This window comes from Panulirus ornatus, chromosome 59 (assembly GCF_036320965.1).
Source record: "Panulirus ornatus isolate Po-2019 chromosome 59, ASM3632096v1, whole genome shotgun sequence".
Classification (NCBI taxonomy): Eukaryota; Metazoa; Arthropoda; class Malacostraca; order Decapoda; family Palinuridae; genus Panulirus; species Panulirus ornatus.
The window spans coordinates 12,873,111-12,889,322 of record NC_092282.1 but is presented as its reverse complement, the minus strand read 5'-3'; the positions used below and the strand labels follow the sequence as shown (position 1 = coordinate 12,889,322).

Genomic DNA, 16,212 nt, shown 5'->3' with positions numbered 1-16,212 from the left:
ACCCTACTGTACCTAATAACCTTGCTCTTATTCACATTTACTCTTAACTTTCTTCTTTCATATACTTTACCAAACTCAGTTACCAGCTTCTGCAGTTTCTCACATGAATCAGCCACCAGTGCTGTATCATCAGCGAACAACAACTGACTCACTTCCCAAGCCCTCTCATCCACAACAGACTGTATACTTGCCCCTCTTTCCAAAACTCTTGCATTCACCTCCCTAACAACCCCATCCATAAACAAATTAAACAACCATGGAGACTTCACACACCCCTGCCACAAACCTACATTCACTGAGAACCAATCACTTTCCTCTCTTCCTACATGTACACATACCTTACATCCTCGATAAAAACTTTTCACTGCTTCTAACAACTTGCCTCCCACACCATATACTCTTAATACCTTCCACAGAGCATCTCTATCAGTTCTATCATATGCCTTCTCTAGATCCATAAATGCTACATACAAATCCATTTGCTTTTCTAAGTATTTCTCACATACATTCTTCAAAGCAAACACTTGATCCACACATCCTCTACCACTTCTGAAACCACGCTGCTCTTCCCCAATCTGATGCTCTGTACATACCTTCACCCTCTCAATCATTACCCTCCCATATAATTTACCAGGAATACTCAACAAACTTATACCTCTGTAATTTGAACACTCACTCTTACCCCTTTTGCCTTTTTACAATGGCACTATGCAAGCATTCCGCCAATCCTCAGGCACCTCACCATGAATCATACATACATTAAATAACCTTACCAACCAGTCAACAATACAGTCACCCCCTTTTTTAATAAATTCCACTGCAATACCATCCAAACCTGCTGCCTTGCCGGCTTTCATCTTCCGCAAAGCTTTTACTACCTCTTCTCTGTTTACCAAATCATTTTCCCTAACCCTCTCACTTTGCACACCACCTCGACCATAACACCCTATATCTGCCACTCTATCATCAAACACATTCAACAAACCTTCAAAATGCTCACTCCATCTCCTTCTCACATCACCACTACTTGTTATCACCTCCCCATTAGACCCCTTCACTGAAGTTCCCATTTGCTCTCTTGTCTTACGCTCTTTATTTACCTCCTTCCAAAACATCTTTTTGTTCTCCCTCAAATTTAATGATACTCTCTCACCCCAACTCTCATTTGCCCTCTTTTTCACCTCTTGCACCTTTCTCTTGACCTCCTGCCTCTTTCTTTTATACATCTCCCACTCAATTGCATTTTTCCCTGCAAAAATCGTCCAAATGCCTCTCTCTTCTCTTTCACTAATAATCTTACCTCTTCATCCCACCACTCACTACCCTTTCTGATCAACCCGTCTCCCATGCTTCTCATGCCACAAGCATCTTTGGCGCAAGCCATCACTGCTTCCCTAAATACATCCCTTTCTTCCTTCGTTCCCCTTACCTCCTTTGTTCTCACCTTTTTCCATTCTGTACTCAGTCTCTCCTGGTACTTCCTCACACAAGTCTCCTTCGCAAGCTCACTTATTCCCACCACTCTCTTCACCCCGACATTCTTCTCTTCTTTTCTGAAAACCCCTACAAATCTTCACCTTCTCCTCCACAAGATAATGATCAGACATCGCTCCAGTTGCACCTCTCAGCACATTAACATCCAAAAGTCTCTCCTTCGCGCACCTGTATATATATATATAGGTGTTTCCTTGCTACCTCACAAATGCGGGAGACAGCGACAAAGCAAAAAAAAAAAAAATATATATATATATATATATATATTTTTTTTTTTTAATACTATTCGCCATTTCCTGCATTAGCAAGGTAGCATTAAGAACAGATGACGGAGCCTTTGAGGGAAATCCTCGCTTGGCCCCCTTCTCTGCTGCTCCTTTTGGAAGATCACTACATTTCATATTAACTTCATTTTATTACCAGTGTTTGCTTGCCTTGGTTTCCTATCCCCGGCCAATCGTGGAGCTCTGATGACCTGTGCAATGGTGCTGTATGTGTGTCTTGGATTCCCTGCTGGCTATGTTGCTGCTCGTCTTTACAAGAGCTTTGGTGGAGAAAAATGGAAAAGCAATGTCCTTCTCACCTCGATGCTTTGTCCTGGGTTAGTAAGTTGTTTTCAGAGCACTATTTGTAGAGCTTATGCAATCTTTCATTGCCAGTATTTGTGTGATTGTATGTGGGAAACATTAATTGATATATAGTGGGCATTGGGTTACATTCTGGCCTTAAATGGAGGATTTTTGTAAGAATTTTACATAGTACTACTTGTATATATGTGCATTTCTTAGACTGAATTATGGAACTGGATTGGATTGATGACTAGGTTAACGTAACTTTCAGCCCATTGATAAGAAAGCAGAAGTGATATACCATGCTGTACAGAGGAATGCAAAAATTAAGCTAAATCAAGTTTGTAGAAAGGAAAGTGGTGCAAGTCACTTGAGAAGAGCATGACCATCTCAAAGTTGATAAGGAAGAATACAGTAGGGACAATTGAATGGGACATAGTTGGTTTACACCAGTAAGAGGGAGCAATTCATATCCAGTGTACAGTAAAAAAGTGCATTGCCACATGATTCTAGTACCTTTTCAGATTCAGTGAATTTGTTTTGCAATGGTATTTAAGTGTTTGATGGAAATAGAATGAGAGTGTTGAAGTTTGAATTGGCATTATTTTGAAAATTGAATTTTATTATGCCCTATGAGAAAGGGTAGTGAGTGGTTGGATTATTAAGTTAAATTGGTAGTGAAAAACAGAAAAGAAAGGTATATGATATCTGCAGAAGAGGAGTTTCAGTGATTTGAGGAAGCACAAGAGTAAGTGGGAGGAGCTCAAAAGAAAGGTGTTAGATATAAAGAGTAAGAAGCAGAGATAAGATGCAGAGGAGATGAAATGAGACTTTTGAAGGATTGTTGAATGTGTTTGATTATAGGGTGGTAGATGTCGAGTGATTGAGTCATGGAGGTATGTGAAGTGAGAGATTCATAGAAAATGGGTTGGTGGAAAGAGAAGAGGGGGGATGGGAAGCCTTGTACAAGGTGAAGTTTAACAAGATGGCTGGAATGGATGGGATTTCATCTGAATTTCTGAAGAAAGGAAGTGACTGTGTTGTTGGTTAATTAGGATTTCTTATGTATGTATGCCCCATGGTGAGGTGCCTAATGATTGGCAGAATGCCAGTATAGTGCATTTTATAAAGGCAAGGGGGAAAAAAATGAGTGTTCAAATTACAGAGGTGTAAGTTTGTTGAGTATATTTGGCAGGTCAAATGGGAGAGTGATGATTGAGAGGATGATGGCATGCATAGAGCTTCAGGTTGATGGAGATCACTTTGGTTTGAGGAGAGGAAGATGTCTGGATCAGGTGTTTGCTTACCAGAACATTATCTGAGAAATGCAGAAAGAAAGAAGTAGATTTGTAAGCGGTAGTCATTGTTCTGGAGAAAGTGCATGACAGGGTTGATGGAGATGATTTGTGGAAGATTTTATGAATTGATAGTTTGGGGAGGAAGGTTACTGGAAGCATTATGGACTTTTTACCAAGAAATTAAGATGTGCGCAAGTAGGAAAGAGAGTGAGTTGCAACATGAAGGTTGGCCTTTGTTAGGTGTGTGTGATGTCATCATGGCTGTTAATCTGTTTATGGTGAAGGAATTAACTGCAAGGATTAAGGAGATAGGTGTAGGTATGCAACATGCATTGTATTTGGGGCATGGGGGCCTGAGGAGTGAGTTGCTCTATGCAGGTAACTCAGCTCTGTTAGCAGACTTGTATGAGAAACTGCAGAGGCTGGTGTCGAAGTTTGGGATTTTGTGGAATAAGGCAGTTGAATTGATGTGATTAGGACGGCTATGAGGTTTAGAAGAGGAGGGAGTTAGTTCAGTTTGAAAGTAAGTTTGAATGGTGAGAACCTGGAGGAAGTTTTGTGATTTAGATACCTTTGAGTGTACATAGTAGTAGTTAGAACTATTGGAATTGAAGTTAAATCAAAGGTTGGCCTTTGTTAGGTGTGTGTGATGTCATCATGGCTGTTAATCTGTTTATGGTGAAGGAATTAACTGCAAGGATTAAGGAGATAGGTGTAGGTATGCAACATGCATTGTATTTGGGGCATGGGGGCCTGAGGAGTGAGTTGCTCTATGCAGGTAACTCAGCTTTGTTAGCAGACTTGTATGAGAAACTGCAGAGGCTGGTGTCGAAGTTTGGGATTTTGTGGAATAAGGCAGTTGAATTGATGTGATTAGGACGGCTATGAGGTTTAGAAGAGGAGGGAGTTAGTTCAGTTTGAAAGTAAGTTTGAATGGTGAGAACCTGGAGGAAGTTTTGTGATTTAGATACCTTTGAGTGTACATAGTAGTAGTCAGAACTATTGGAATTGAAGTTAAATCAAAGGTAGAAAAGTGGACAAAGATCCTGGGTGCAAAGAGTGTGTTTGATGGTATGATAGTCCCAGCAGTGCTGCATTGATGCTGGTTGTGGGACCTAACTGCAAAAGTATGGAAGAGTGGGATTATGTTGCAAATGAAATGCCTGAGGATGAGATATGGTGTGAGGAGGGTTGTTTCAAGTAAGGAATGATAATGCAAGATAAGATGTGGTGTGAGGAGGGTTGTTTCAAGTAAGGAATGATAATGTGAGAAAGAGATGTGGCAGTAGGTGGAGTGTGTTTGAGAGACTATGGCAGGGTGTCTTGACATGGTTTGGATTTATAGAGAGGATGAATGAGGAGAGGCTGCTTAAGAGTATGTATGTCAAAAGTGGTGTGAACAAGTAGGGAAGGAAGACTGACGGCAAGATGGAAAGATACTGAAGGACATTTTGAGTCATCAGAGCTTAAACATGCAGGAGAGTTTGAGGTATTTGTGAATTAGATTGAATTGGAGCAATATGGTATTCACCCAGTGGGTTAAACTATGTTAGTATTACAAAAGAGAATTACTTTATATCCAGTGTTGTTAGTGCCGTATGCCTAAAGTTTCAGAAGTGGTAGAGGATGTGTGGATCAGGTGTTTGCTTTGAAGAATGTATGTGAGAAATACTTAGAAAAGCAAATGGATTTGTATGTAGCATTTATGGATCTGGAGAAGGCATATGATAGAGTTGATAGAGATGCTCTGTGGAAGGTATTAAGAATATATGGTGTGGGAGGCAAGTTGTTAGAAGCAGTGAAAAGTTTTTATCGAGGATGTAAGGCATAAGGTTGGCCTTTGTTAGGTGTGTGTGATGTCATCATGGCTGTTAATCTGTTTATGGTGAAGGAATTAACTGCAAGGATTAAGGAGATAGGTGTAGGTATGCAACATGCATTGTATTTGGGGCATGGGGGCCTGAGGAGTGAGTTGCTCTATGCAGGTAACTCAGCTCTGTTAGCAGACTTGTATGAGAAACTGCAGAGGCTGGTGTCGAAGTTTGGGATTTTGTGGAATAAGGCAGTTGAATTGATGTGATTAGGACGGCTATGAGGTTTAGAAGAGGAGGGAGTTAGTTCAGTTTGAAAGTAAGTTTGAATGGTGAGAACCTGGAGGAAGTTTTGTGATTTAGATACCTTTGAGTGTACATAGTAGTAGTTAGAACTATTGGAATTGAAGTTAAATCAAAGGTTGGCCTTTGTTAGGTGTGTGTGATGTCATCATGGCTGTTAATCTGTTTATGGTGAAGGAATTAACTGCAAGGATTAAGGAGATAGGTGTAGGTATGCAACATGCATTGTATTTGGGGCATGGGGGCCTGAGGAGTGAGTTGCTCTATGCAGGTAACTCAGCTTTGTTAGCAGACTTGTATGAGAAACTGCAGAGGCTGGTGTCGAAGTTTGGGATTTTGTGGAATAAGGCAGTTGAATTGATGTGATTAGGACGGCTATGAGGTTTAGAAGAGGAGGGAGTTAGTTCAGTTTGAAAGTAAGTTTGAATGGTGAGAACCTGGAGGAAGTTTTGTGATTTAGATACCTTTGAGTGTACATAGTAGTAGTTAGAACTATTGGAATTGAAGTTAAATCAAAGGTTGGCCTTTGTTAGGTGTGTGTGATGTCATCATGGCTGTTAATCTGTTTATGGTGAAGGAATTAACTGCAAGGATTAAGGAGATAGGTGTAGGTATGCAACATGCATTGTATTTGGGGCATGGGGGCCTGAGGAGTGAGTTGCTCTATGCAGGTAACTCAGCTTTGTTAGCAGACTTGTATGAGAAACTGCAGAGGCTGGTGTCGAAGTTTGGGATTTTGTGGAATAAGGCAGTTGAATTGATGTGATTAGGACGGCTATGAGGTTTAGAAGAGGAGGGAGTTAGTTCAGTTTGAAAGTAAGTTTGAATGGTGAGAACCTGGAGGAAGTTTTGTGATTTAGATACCTTTGAGTGTACATAGTAGTAGTTAGAACTATTGGAATTGAAGTTAAATCAAAGGTTGGCCTTTGTTAGGTGTGTGTGATGTCATCATGGCTGTTAATCTGTTTATGGTGAAGGAATTAACTGCAAGGATTAAGGAGATAGGTGTAGGTATGCAACATGCATTGTATTTGGGGCATGGGGGCCTGAGGAGTGAGTTGCTCTATGCAGGTAACTCAGCTTTGTTAGCAGACTTGTATGAGAAACTGCAGAGGCTGGTGTCGAAGTTTGGGATTTTGTGGAATAAGGCAGTTGAATTGATGTGATTAGGACGGCTATGAGGTTTAGAAGAGGAGGGAGTTAGTTCAGTTTGAAAGTAAGTTTGAATGGTGAGAACCTGGAGGAAGTTTTGTGATTTAGATACCTTTGAGTGTACATAGTAGTAGTTAGAACTATTGGAATTGAAGTTAAATCAAAGGTTGGCCTTTGTTAGGTGTGTGTGATGTCATCATGGCTGTTAATCTGTTTATGGTGAAGGAATTAACTGCAAGGATTAAGGAGATAGGTGTAGGTATGCAACATGCATTGTATTTGGGGCATGGGGGCCTGAGGAGTGAGTTGCTCTATGCAGGTAACTCAGCTTTGTTAGCAGACTTGTATGAGAAACTGCAGAGGCTGGTTGGGCCATTTCTTTCGTCTGTTTCCTTGCGCTACCTCGCAAACGCGGGAGACAGCGACAAAGCAAAAAAAAAATAAAAAAAAAAGAATACTAGAGGGACAAAAACAGAGTAGGTGATAAGGATAGACTTGGAGTTGATAATGGATGACAGCTACATACATATATGCATCTATAGGCATACATAAAGTGATTTAAGCATTTGCTCTTACGAGAACTATAGGGAATGGATATAAAATAATAGATATAATGAGCACTTTATCTATTATAGTTTCCTAATGTGCATGACTTTATAGATGTACCTAAGTGCTTGTAAATATGTATAGTTTTGAAATTTTTGTCAAATAGACTGTAGCAGGTAGATAAGATGTAATTTTCAGATGAGCCTCTTACTCTTGATATATTAAAGATGATTGAATTTTTTTTCTAGACTGAAAAGAAAATGAGTGTTTGGAATAAGTAATGAGTTGACCAGCAGTGTAGCTAGTTTCTTGTCATATTTGTGTTGTGAATAAGTTCTTGAATTATAATCTTTCAACCTGACTTACATAACGCACATAAAGTAGTATTAGACTGTGATAACTGAGATGCATTTCAGCATTGTGTTTGCACTGTTCTTCATCATGAATCTCATACTGTGGTATATGGGGTCAAGTGCTGCAATCCCTTTCACCACGCTGCTGGCTCTTCTGGCACTCTGGTTTCTGGTGTCAGTGCCTCTAACCTTCGTAGGATCTTTCTTTGGCTACAGGAAGAGGGTATGTGTATTATTTCATATTTGTAATGAGGCAATTATAAATAAATGAAAAGATATGCTCATACAGATAGATTATAACAAATTTCACACCTTGCTATTCAGGCTGAAACCAAGTTTGCAGCAATTACAGCCTGATCAAGAGTTAGCAAAAGAAATCTATCAATGCTTGCACAGCAGACACCTTAGCAGTATCACTCAGTGGTTCCACCATGCCTTTCATCTCTGATATAAGCAAACAAAGCAGTCTCAGTTTCTAGGCTGTTGAAGATCTCATTAGGATGTATCATTTGGATGTGAATCTTTCCTTAGTAGTGAAAAGTGATGTGAAATTAGAGTTGATGGTGTAGTAGCACGGACAACCTACATATATTGTTAGGATATAGAAGTCAGCATCATAAGATTATTCGTGATTTTGGTACAGAATGTGGAAAGATATCCAGGTTATACTTGCAGAGAGGCCAGTGATCAGCTTCTGCTAGAATTTCAACTCTTGAGTTATTGTCTTTGGTTATCAGGTAATATGTGTATGTTCTCAAGATTCATTTTAAAAAGTAGCGGAAGCACGTGCAAGAATAGAGTAATTAGTCATCTAGCTTTGAAATGCTGAATTGTGGCTGTTGTTATTTGATTAGTTACTAAACTTATTTAGCATATGCAGGAAGTAGGTTCTTAGGTTGCAGTTAAGAACTTTTTCCTTTTTTTTTTTCCCCCTGGGTAATAAGTGTTATTTTCTAATTGTCTAAAAAGTATAGAAAATGGCTATGATTCTCCTAAATTTTTGCTATTTTGATCAGGACAGTGGTATTTTGAAATTTACTTATTTTTCAGAACATTCCAGATAGAGTCAGTGTTGAGTAGCTGATATAGACCTTTCTAGAAGTTTCCAGTGATACAGATAGTTGTCATAGGGAGAGGAAGTTGTAGATCCACATTACAATTTCTGAGTTGCAGCTGAAAAGAGAAACCCATAGTACCACAATCAAAAACACCTCATCAACTTGATCAGAGATCTTGGTGTCACAAAGTCCAGTGCCAAGCTTTTGATGTCTAGGCTCAAGCAGTGGAACTTGTTGGATGAAAGTGTGCAAATCACAGATCAGAGAAGCGTCACCTAGGTTTTACCAGTTTCTTCACCCATCAAGATGGGCTATGCTTCTGCCACAATGTAACCAATCTGTTTAAGGCAATCAGAATTGCCTGTAACCCAAACGAGTGGTGCTTCTTTATTGACAGCTCATCCAGGAGCCTCAAAACCATGCTGCTCCATAACGGAAACAAGTATCCATCCCTTCCTGTGGTTCACTCGGTGCACGTCAAAAAAAAAAAAGAATATGAAGAATGATGAGTACATCTTGGAGGTCATCGGAGACTTTAAAATGGTGGCATTCCTGATGGGTCTCCAAGGTAGTTTTGCCAAGCTTCCCTGCTATCTTTGCCTTTGGGACAGCAAGGACTCTGCAGTGCACTACCACAGTGAGACTGGCCACAGTGGACCAAATTCTCTGTGGAGATGATAACGTCGTGTTGGAGCCACTTGTGGACCCTTGGGAGATGTTAATGCCACCACAGCAGTTAAAATTAGGGCATATGAAATAGTTTGTTACAGCTCTAGTTAAGGAGACTGCAGCCTTCAAGTACCTTCAAGATTTCTTCCTTAAGCTGTCTGAGGCAAAGGCCAAAGCGGGTGTCTTCATCTGACCACAGATAAAAAAGATGCTGGAGTGCAAGGAATTCCCCAAGAAGCTCTAGTTTGGAAGCACTGGTATTCATCACCTTTAGCAACCCGTGCTCAATGAAAAAAAGATCCTCCCAGTACAATCCTACCTTGACATGCTCAGTACTCAAATATCTGCAGCAGCACTAGGCCTAACTCACCCAAACCACTCCATGATTAACCGCTAACCCCCAAGTAGAAGTACTAAGCTTACCCGTGCCTCACACTCCAGCAACCTGTATTCACAAAATCCCACATTCCCAACAAATACACTGACAGAACACACACACACTGAAATAACCCATCAGTCACTAAACAACTGTCCTCCAAGCTCAGTCTGAAACTTCACCCCCCCCCCCCCCCCCCCCAATACACATTCGTCAGAAGCCACTATCCCCAGACAAACACAAGCCACACTCTCCAGTCTACACTTAAGACATCACATATCCTGGCAACATGACAAACAACATTCAGCATATCCCATAACTTTTCATGCCCACAGTGCAGCTACCACAATGAAGACACCATTCTCTGACTACCCAGTGGCCTGCACTCTGCACACATGCACACACACATCACTACTCTTTGTGAACTTTGTTCATGATCAGTGGGTGTAGCTGGCTTCCTGAGCATTGCAGGAACCTCATAATGATAGAGATTCCTTAGAAGTAAGTGTGTAATTATATAGATCTTTTATAAGGAGAATCTTCCCAAGCATTTGTATGGCCTGGATATCTACACACATTCAAGTGTCAGAACCTAGTAAACACTTGTTTAGGTTGTTTTACTGATTTGGTTAGTATATTCCTGAACAAAATAAAGAAAGGTAGGGTGAAAGCATGAAGGGAAATGTCAAGTGAAATATCTCAGCAATGGGAGTACTGGGTAAGTACTTCACAGAAAGTTTCATCAGTTCAGAAATTCAACAAAAACAGTTGGTGGGTTCTAAATATTTATGTGAAGATTGGTGTAAATCACAGGTTGATCCCCGAGTGTAGCATAAATTATAGGCTAAATTAAGACATTAATGGTTCTAGGTCAGTTGTTTTATGAGGTAACATGACTCGTAACATGATGGTAATGAATATATTTTGATTTTGGTTTCAGTGCTTGGAGAATCCAGTGCGGACCAACCAGATCCCTCGACAGATTCCTGAGCAGAGCATATACACCCAGCCTCTTCCTGGCATTGTCATGGGTGGTGTTCTGCCCTTTGGATGCATCTTCATTCAGTTGTTCTTCATTCTTAATTCCATCTGGTCATCACATACCTACTACATGTTTGGCTTCCTCTTTTTGGTGTTCCTCATCTTAGTCGTCACATGCTCGGAAACCACTATATTGCTCTGCTACTTCCACTTATGTGCTGAGGTAATACTGCTTAACTAACTTAACAACAATTCAGTTGAGTATCAAAATGAAGTATTGATGGTGTCACATCAATGGATATCAATAAATTTTGAAGATTACCAGTATATGTGAAGGTGTTACTGGATTCTGCTTGCTTGAAGTTTACTGAGAATAAAACGATACCTTTGGTGAGTACAGTCTTGTCAAAGAACTTGTCATTCCAAAGGAGCAGTCATTTTTTTGCTACTAGAAGTAATGCAGCCTTGAGTAGCAGGTCTTTAGTAAGGTCCTGGGTGACACTAGGACTCCTAGGAATTGGTCCTGTGGGATTATGAATAAGAAAATAAAGTAAATAACCAACCTTGTCTTTTTGCTCTATTGCAGGGAGTCATTTGTAAACCTTCTATGTACACCGTAAGATAAGAACATTTTTGTGACATGCTCATTACACATGTGTTTCTCAGTCCTTCATCATCAGTCCATCTCTGCATTCTTACCTACACACACACTTACCTAATTGTTTTTTACTTCTGTCCACTCTTGACATCATTTTAGTGCTCATTTGATTATCATCCATTTATGAAATTTTGATACCTACTCGTTTCTCTCCTTTTATTATCTTTTTATTTCTCATGTATTACGCTCTTTGAATACATCCACCTCTTGAAAGATGGACTGCAGTATTTGTACATACTTTATTTTTATATTCCTAAGGTAATGAAAAATATATTTCTTTTTCAGGATTTTGTTGTGTTGTAGCCTCTGTGCAAAGTGCTTTGCTGTAATTTCTTATACATTTGTGTTATTCAAGTGTTTATTTTGCTCTTTGTTTGGTAGGGGGTGTATGATTTGCCTCAACTCATGTTTTGTGTGTGTGTGTGTGTGGATGTTTAATAACCTATTTGTAATTACTTAACTTTTTGTATGTTGTCAGCATGCACTAATTTATAACTCAGTTTATTAATTTCATGTTCTTTACTATAATAGCTCTTCTTTACATTCTTCCCAGTGAATTATTTCTTTGATTTCATATTATTGCTCCAAGTCGTTCTTTCCCTGCATCTCAAACTTCAGTATGCTGTCATCATTTACTGTTGCATAACTTATGATTTATTCCATTCATCCACAACTCATATACTGTAAAAGTATTTCCTTATATAATTTTAACAAGGTACTTCTTAAAAGTAGTTTATTCCATTCATCCACTACTCGTATACTATAAGAGTATTTCTTTATATAATTTTAACAATTGGGAGGTAAGTTTGAATGGAGAAAAATTGGAGGAAGTGAAGTGTTTTAGATATCTGGGAGTGGATTTGGCAGTGGATGGAACCATGGAAGCGGAAGTAAATCATAGGGTGGGGGAGGGGGCAAAAATTCTGGGAGCCTTGAAGAATGTGTGGAAGTCGAGAATGTTATCTTGGAAAACAAAAATGGGTATGTTTGAAGGAATAGCTGTTCCAACAATGTTGTATGGTTGCAAGGCATGGGCTATGGATAGAGTTGTGTGCAGGAGGGTGGATGTGCTGGAAATGAGATGTTTGAGGACAATGTGGTGTGAGGTGGTTTGATCGAGTAAGTAATAATAGGGTAAGAGAGATGTGTTGTAAGAAAAAGAGTGTGGTTGAGAGAGCAGAAGAGGGTGTTTTGAAATGGTTTGGTCACATGGAGAGAATGAGTGAGGAAAGATTGACCAAGAGGGTATATGTGTCAGAGGTGGAGTGAACGAGGAGAAGTTGGAGACCAAATTGGAGGTGGAAAGATGGAGTGAAAAAGATTTTGAGTGATCGGGGCCTGAACATGCAGGAGGGTGAAAGGCATGCAAGGAATAGAGTGAATTGGAACGATGTGATATACTGGGGTCGACGTGCTGTCAGTGGATTGAACCAGGGCATGTGAAGCAACTGGGGTAAACCATGGAAAGTTATGTGGGGTCTGGATGTGGAAAGGGAGCTGTGGTTTCAGTGCATTATTACATGACAGCTAGAGACTGAGTGTGAACAAATGGGGCCTTTGTTATCTTTTCCTAGCACTACCTCGCACACATGAGGGGGTTGTTATTCCATGTGTGGCGAGGTGGCGATGGGAATGAATAAAGGCAGACTGTGAATTATGTACATGTGTATATATGTATATGTCTGTGTGTATATATATGTATACATTGAGATGTATAGGTATGTATATTTGTGTGTGTGGATGTGTATGTATATACATGTGTATGTGGGTGGGTTGGGCCATTCTTTCGTCTGTTTCCTTGCCCTACCTCGCTAATGCGGGAGACAGCGACAAAGCAAAATGAAATGTAAAAAAAAAAAAAAAACAAGCTTCTTGAATTTCAAGTTATTGCATCTGTATGCTCTTTCCATGCATCTTTCAAAGAACTGCTCATTATATACATCAAGCAGGTTTTCAAACTTAAAAGTTGTGGTCAAGTCACTCCTCACTCCTGTCTCATCCATGGTAGGCAAATTTAAGGCTTCTAGACTTTCCCTGTAAATCAGCTCTTAATTTGGGTACCATATTTGTTGCCTTCTTCTGGACCTTTTCCATTAGTTCTTTATGATTCTTTATGTGCTGCAGCCTAATTTGAGAAGGCTAAACTAGTTTTGTCCCAATGTAGGATGTGTATAGCATGGTGAATATTTCCTTATCTACTTACTTGAATGCTGTTGTGATATTTGGCAGTAGATAGATAGTTTTCTATTGTCCTAGCTATAGATTAGAGGCAGTATCAGCTCCAAAGTCCCTCTCACACAGATTCCTGTAGCTTATTTCCTGCAAGGTAATATTCATATTACCTTGTTTCGCTCGGTTACTTTAAATACATTCATATTGAGTGTCATCAACTTTGTATCAGACAAACTTTTGGATATTGCTAGTTCCCCTTTTAAGTTGATGTGACCCTCTGCTATTTCCTTCCCATATGACCTTGGCATCATCTAAAATATCTTCAGGCTCGAGTCCACTCCTCATGACAACTCATTTACGTAGATGAGGAAAAGTAATTGCTCCCAGGATGGAACCATGTAGTATGCCAAAGGTGACCTCAACCCATTTCAAGAAGGCACTCTTGAAGCATATTTTGCTTCCTTCCATTATGATAACCTGCTACCTGTTGCAGAAGTTTCCACTATATTCATGCCTAGAGATTGAGCTTCTTTACCAATCTCCAATGTGGTGTAGTGTCAAATTATTTCTGGCAATCTAGTTACAGACAATCCACTCAGTTTTTTCTTTTGTCGGAAACAGAGCTCACCCTCTCGTAGAAATTTAAAGGTTTGGTGTGCACAACTCACTTTCCTTCAAACCTTATTTTCTCTTACTTAGCTAGTTTTCAGTTGTAGGAAGCCATACATTTGATTTCTGTTTATCTTTTCTGTTACTTTAAAGGCACCACTCATCAGGAAGATCATTGTGTGGTTCAGCACCTCCTCCCAGTCTCCTTTCTTACAGATAGGTATGACATATGCCTTCTTCCACTCCCTTGTCATTTTTCTTTTTTCTACCCACATTTTGAAAAATATTTCAACATACATTTCGACAAGCTTGTCACCATTGTCATTCAGACTCATGCCCCTCATTATACCCTCACCTGTCACATCACCCACCTTAGCTTTCAGATCATCCATTTCTAATCCTCAATCCCTTGCATCAAAATTGCTAACACAGTCACTCAGCTCATTCCGAAACTCTTGATTCTCTTCCTCACTTCTTTAGCTTCTAGGTGTACAAGCACTGACAGTCACCCAGCTCTCTTACTCCACTTTCATTTTCAGCCACAGCAGCGTGGAGCTCACTGACATAAAATCCTTTACTTATCTCCTCAACTCCTTCTGGAAAAATACTTGCCAATCTTTGCTCTTGTCCAAACAGTAATCACAAATTTTATGCCTGGGACATTTCCAAAATATACTTCCTCATTACCCTTAAGCTTAGTTGAACTTGGAGCTGGAACAGCTAGGTTACTCACCAGAAACACACCAGGTATTCTCCATTCTTTTCATCCTGGTTTCACCTACACACATTTAGAGGAGGATGAGCAGTGTTTGGCTTGAGTGGATGGGATTGCAGGTTTATTTCGTAAGAAGACGGGTGATAGTATTGTTTATTGATAATCTGGGATTTTGTAAGCGTATGTATGGCTCATGGTAAGATGCAGAGACTGGCAGAATGCCTGCATAGTGCCATTGCGTAAAGGCAAGGGGAACAAATGTGAAAATTTGAATTTTAGAGGTATAAATTTGTTGTGTGTACCCGGTGATTTTCTAGGAGGCTGATGGTGGCTACACAGAGCCTCAGACTTGATAGGAATGATATGGCTACAAGAATGTTAGAGGATGTGAGGAGTATTTATTGAGAGAGTAAAGAGTATGTGTGAGTAAGAAGAGACAAGGGTAAGTGGTTTTTGGTGAGGATGGATCTCCTGCAGGGATGTGTAATGACTATCTTGTTTAACCTATTTATGGATGGGTAAATGAGGAAGGTGAATGTGAGGGTCTGGGAGAAAGGATCAGGTCTGCCATCTGTCTGGGGTGGGAGGTGAGTCATTTGCTGTTTGCTGATAACATGGCTCTTGGGGCAGGTTCCAGTGAGAAACTGCAGAAGCTGGTTTCAGTCTGTGAAAAGAGAATGTTGAGAGTTAATATAAAAGTAAGGTTCTCAAGCTTAGTAGTGGAGAGACAGGTTGGATGCAGTTTGAGTGTGAATGTAGAGGACTTGGATGAAGTAGAGGGTGTTGTAGATACCTGGGTGTGGATATGGAAACAGGTGGAATCATAGGAGCTGAAGTAAGTCATAGGATGGATGAGGGGACTAGATTCTGGGTCTTATTGTGTCTGTAAGGGCAAAGAGTTTGTTGCATGGATATGATCCTTGGGCTCTGAATAAAAAAGATTAAGGAAAAGAATGGATGAGTTATAAATTGAATTTCTGTGTGTGGTGTAAGTAGGTTTATTGACTAGGAAATGATAGGGCAAGAGTGAGTGTGGTAGTAAGAAAACTATGTATGAGAGAGCTGGAGAGGATGCTTTGAAATGGTTTGGACATATGGAAAGGATGAGTAAGGAGAGGGTGGTTAGAATATACATTTTGGAAGTGGATGGAACAAGGAGAAGGGGGAACTGAGGAGCTAGAAGGATAAAGTGAGAGATGCCTTGAATGATGAAGGCCTGCACATGCAAGAGAGTAAAATGCATTCATAGGATATAGTGCTTAAGAGTAATGTGATATATAGGGGGCAGTTTGTGTCATTGGGCTGAACTTGGGCATATGAAGCAGCCAGGGCGTAGTTGTGAATAGGAGCACTCTGGTTTCAGTGCATAATACCAGATAGCTAGGATGTGAATGTAAGCAAATGAGGCCATTCTAATCTGTTCCTGTTGCTACCTCACTATGTGGGAA

At 40.0% G+C, this 16,212-nt stretch overlaps 1 protein-coding gene across 1 annotated transcript in view; it reads left to right on the top strand.

Moving 5' to 3' along the window:
- TM9SF2 (transmembrane 9 superfamily protein member 2) overlaps positions 1 to 16,212 on the top strand; it is a 51,331-nt gene that overhangs the window by 29,302 nt on the left and 5,817 nt on the right. The window contains exons 10-12 of the mRNA XM_071696671.1: positions 1,918 to 2,095; positions 7,590 to 7,749; positions 10,570 to 10,833. Coding sequence (XP_071552772.1) covers positions 1,918 to 2,095; positions 7,590 to 7,749; positions 10,570 to 10,833 — 602 coding nt within the window. The remainder of the gene's footprint in view (positions 1 to 1,917; positions 2,096 to 7,589; positions 7,750 to 10,569; positions 10,834 to 16,212) is intronic.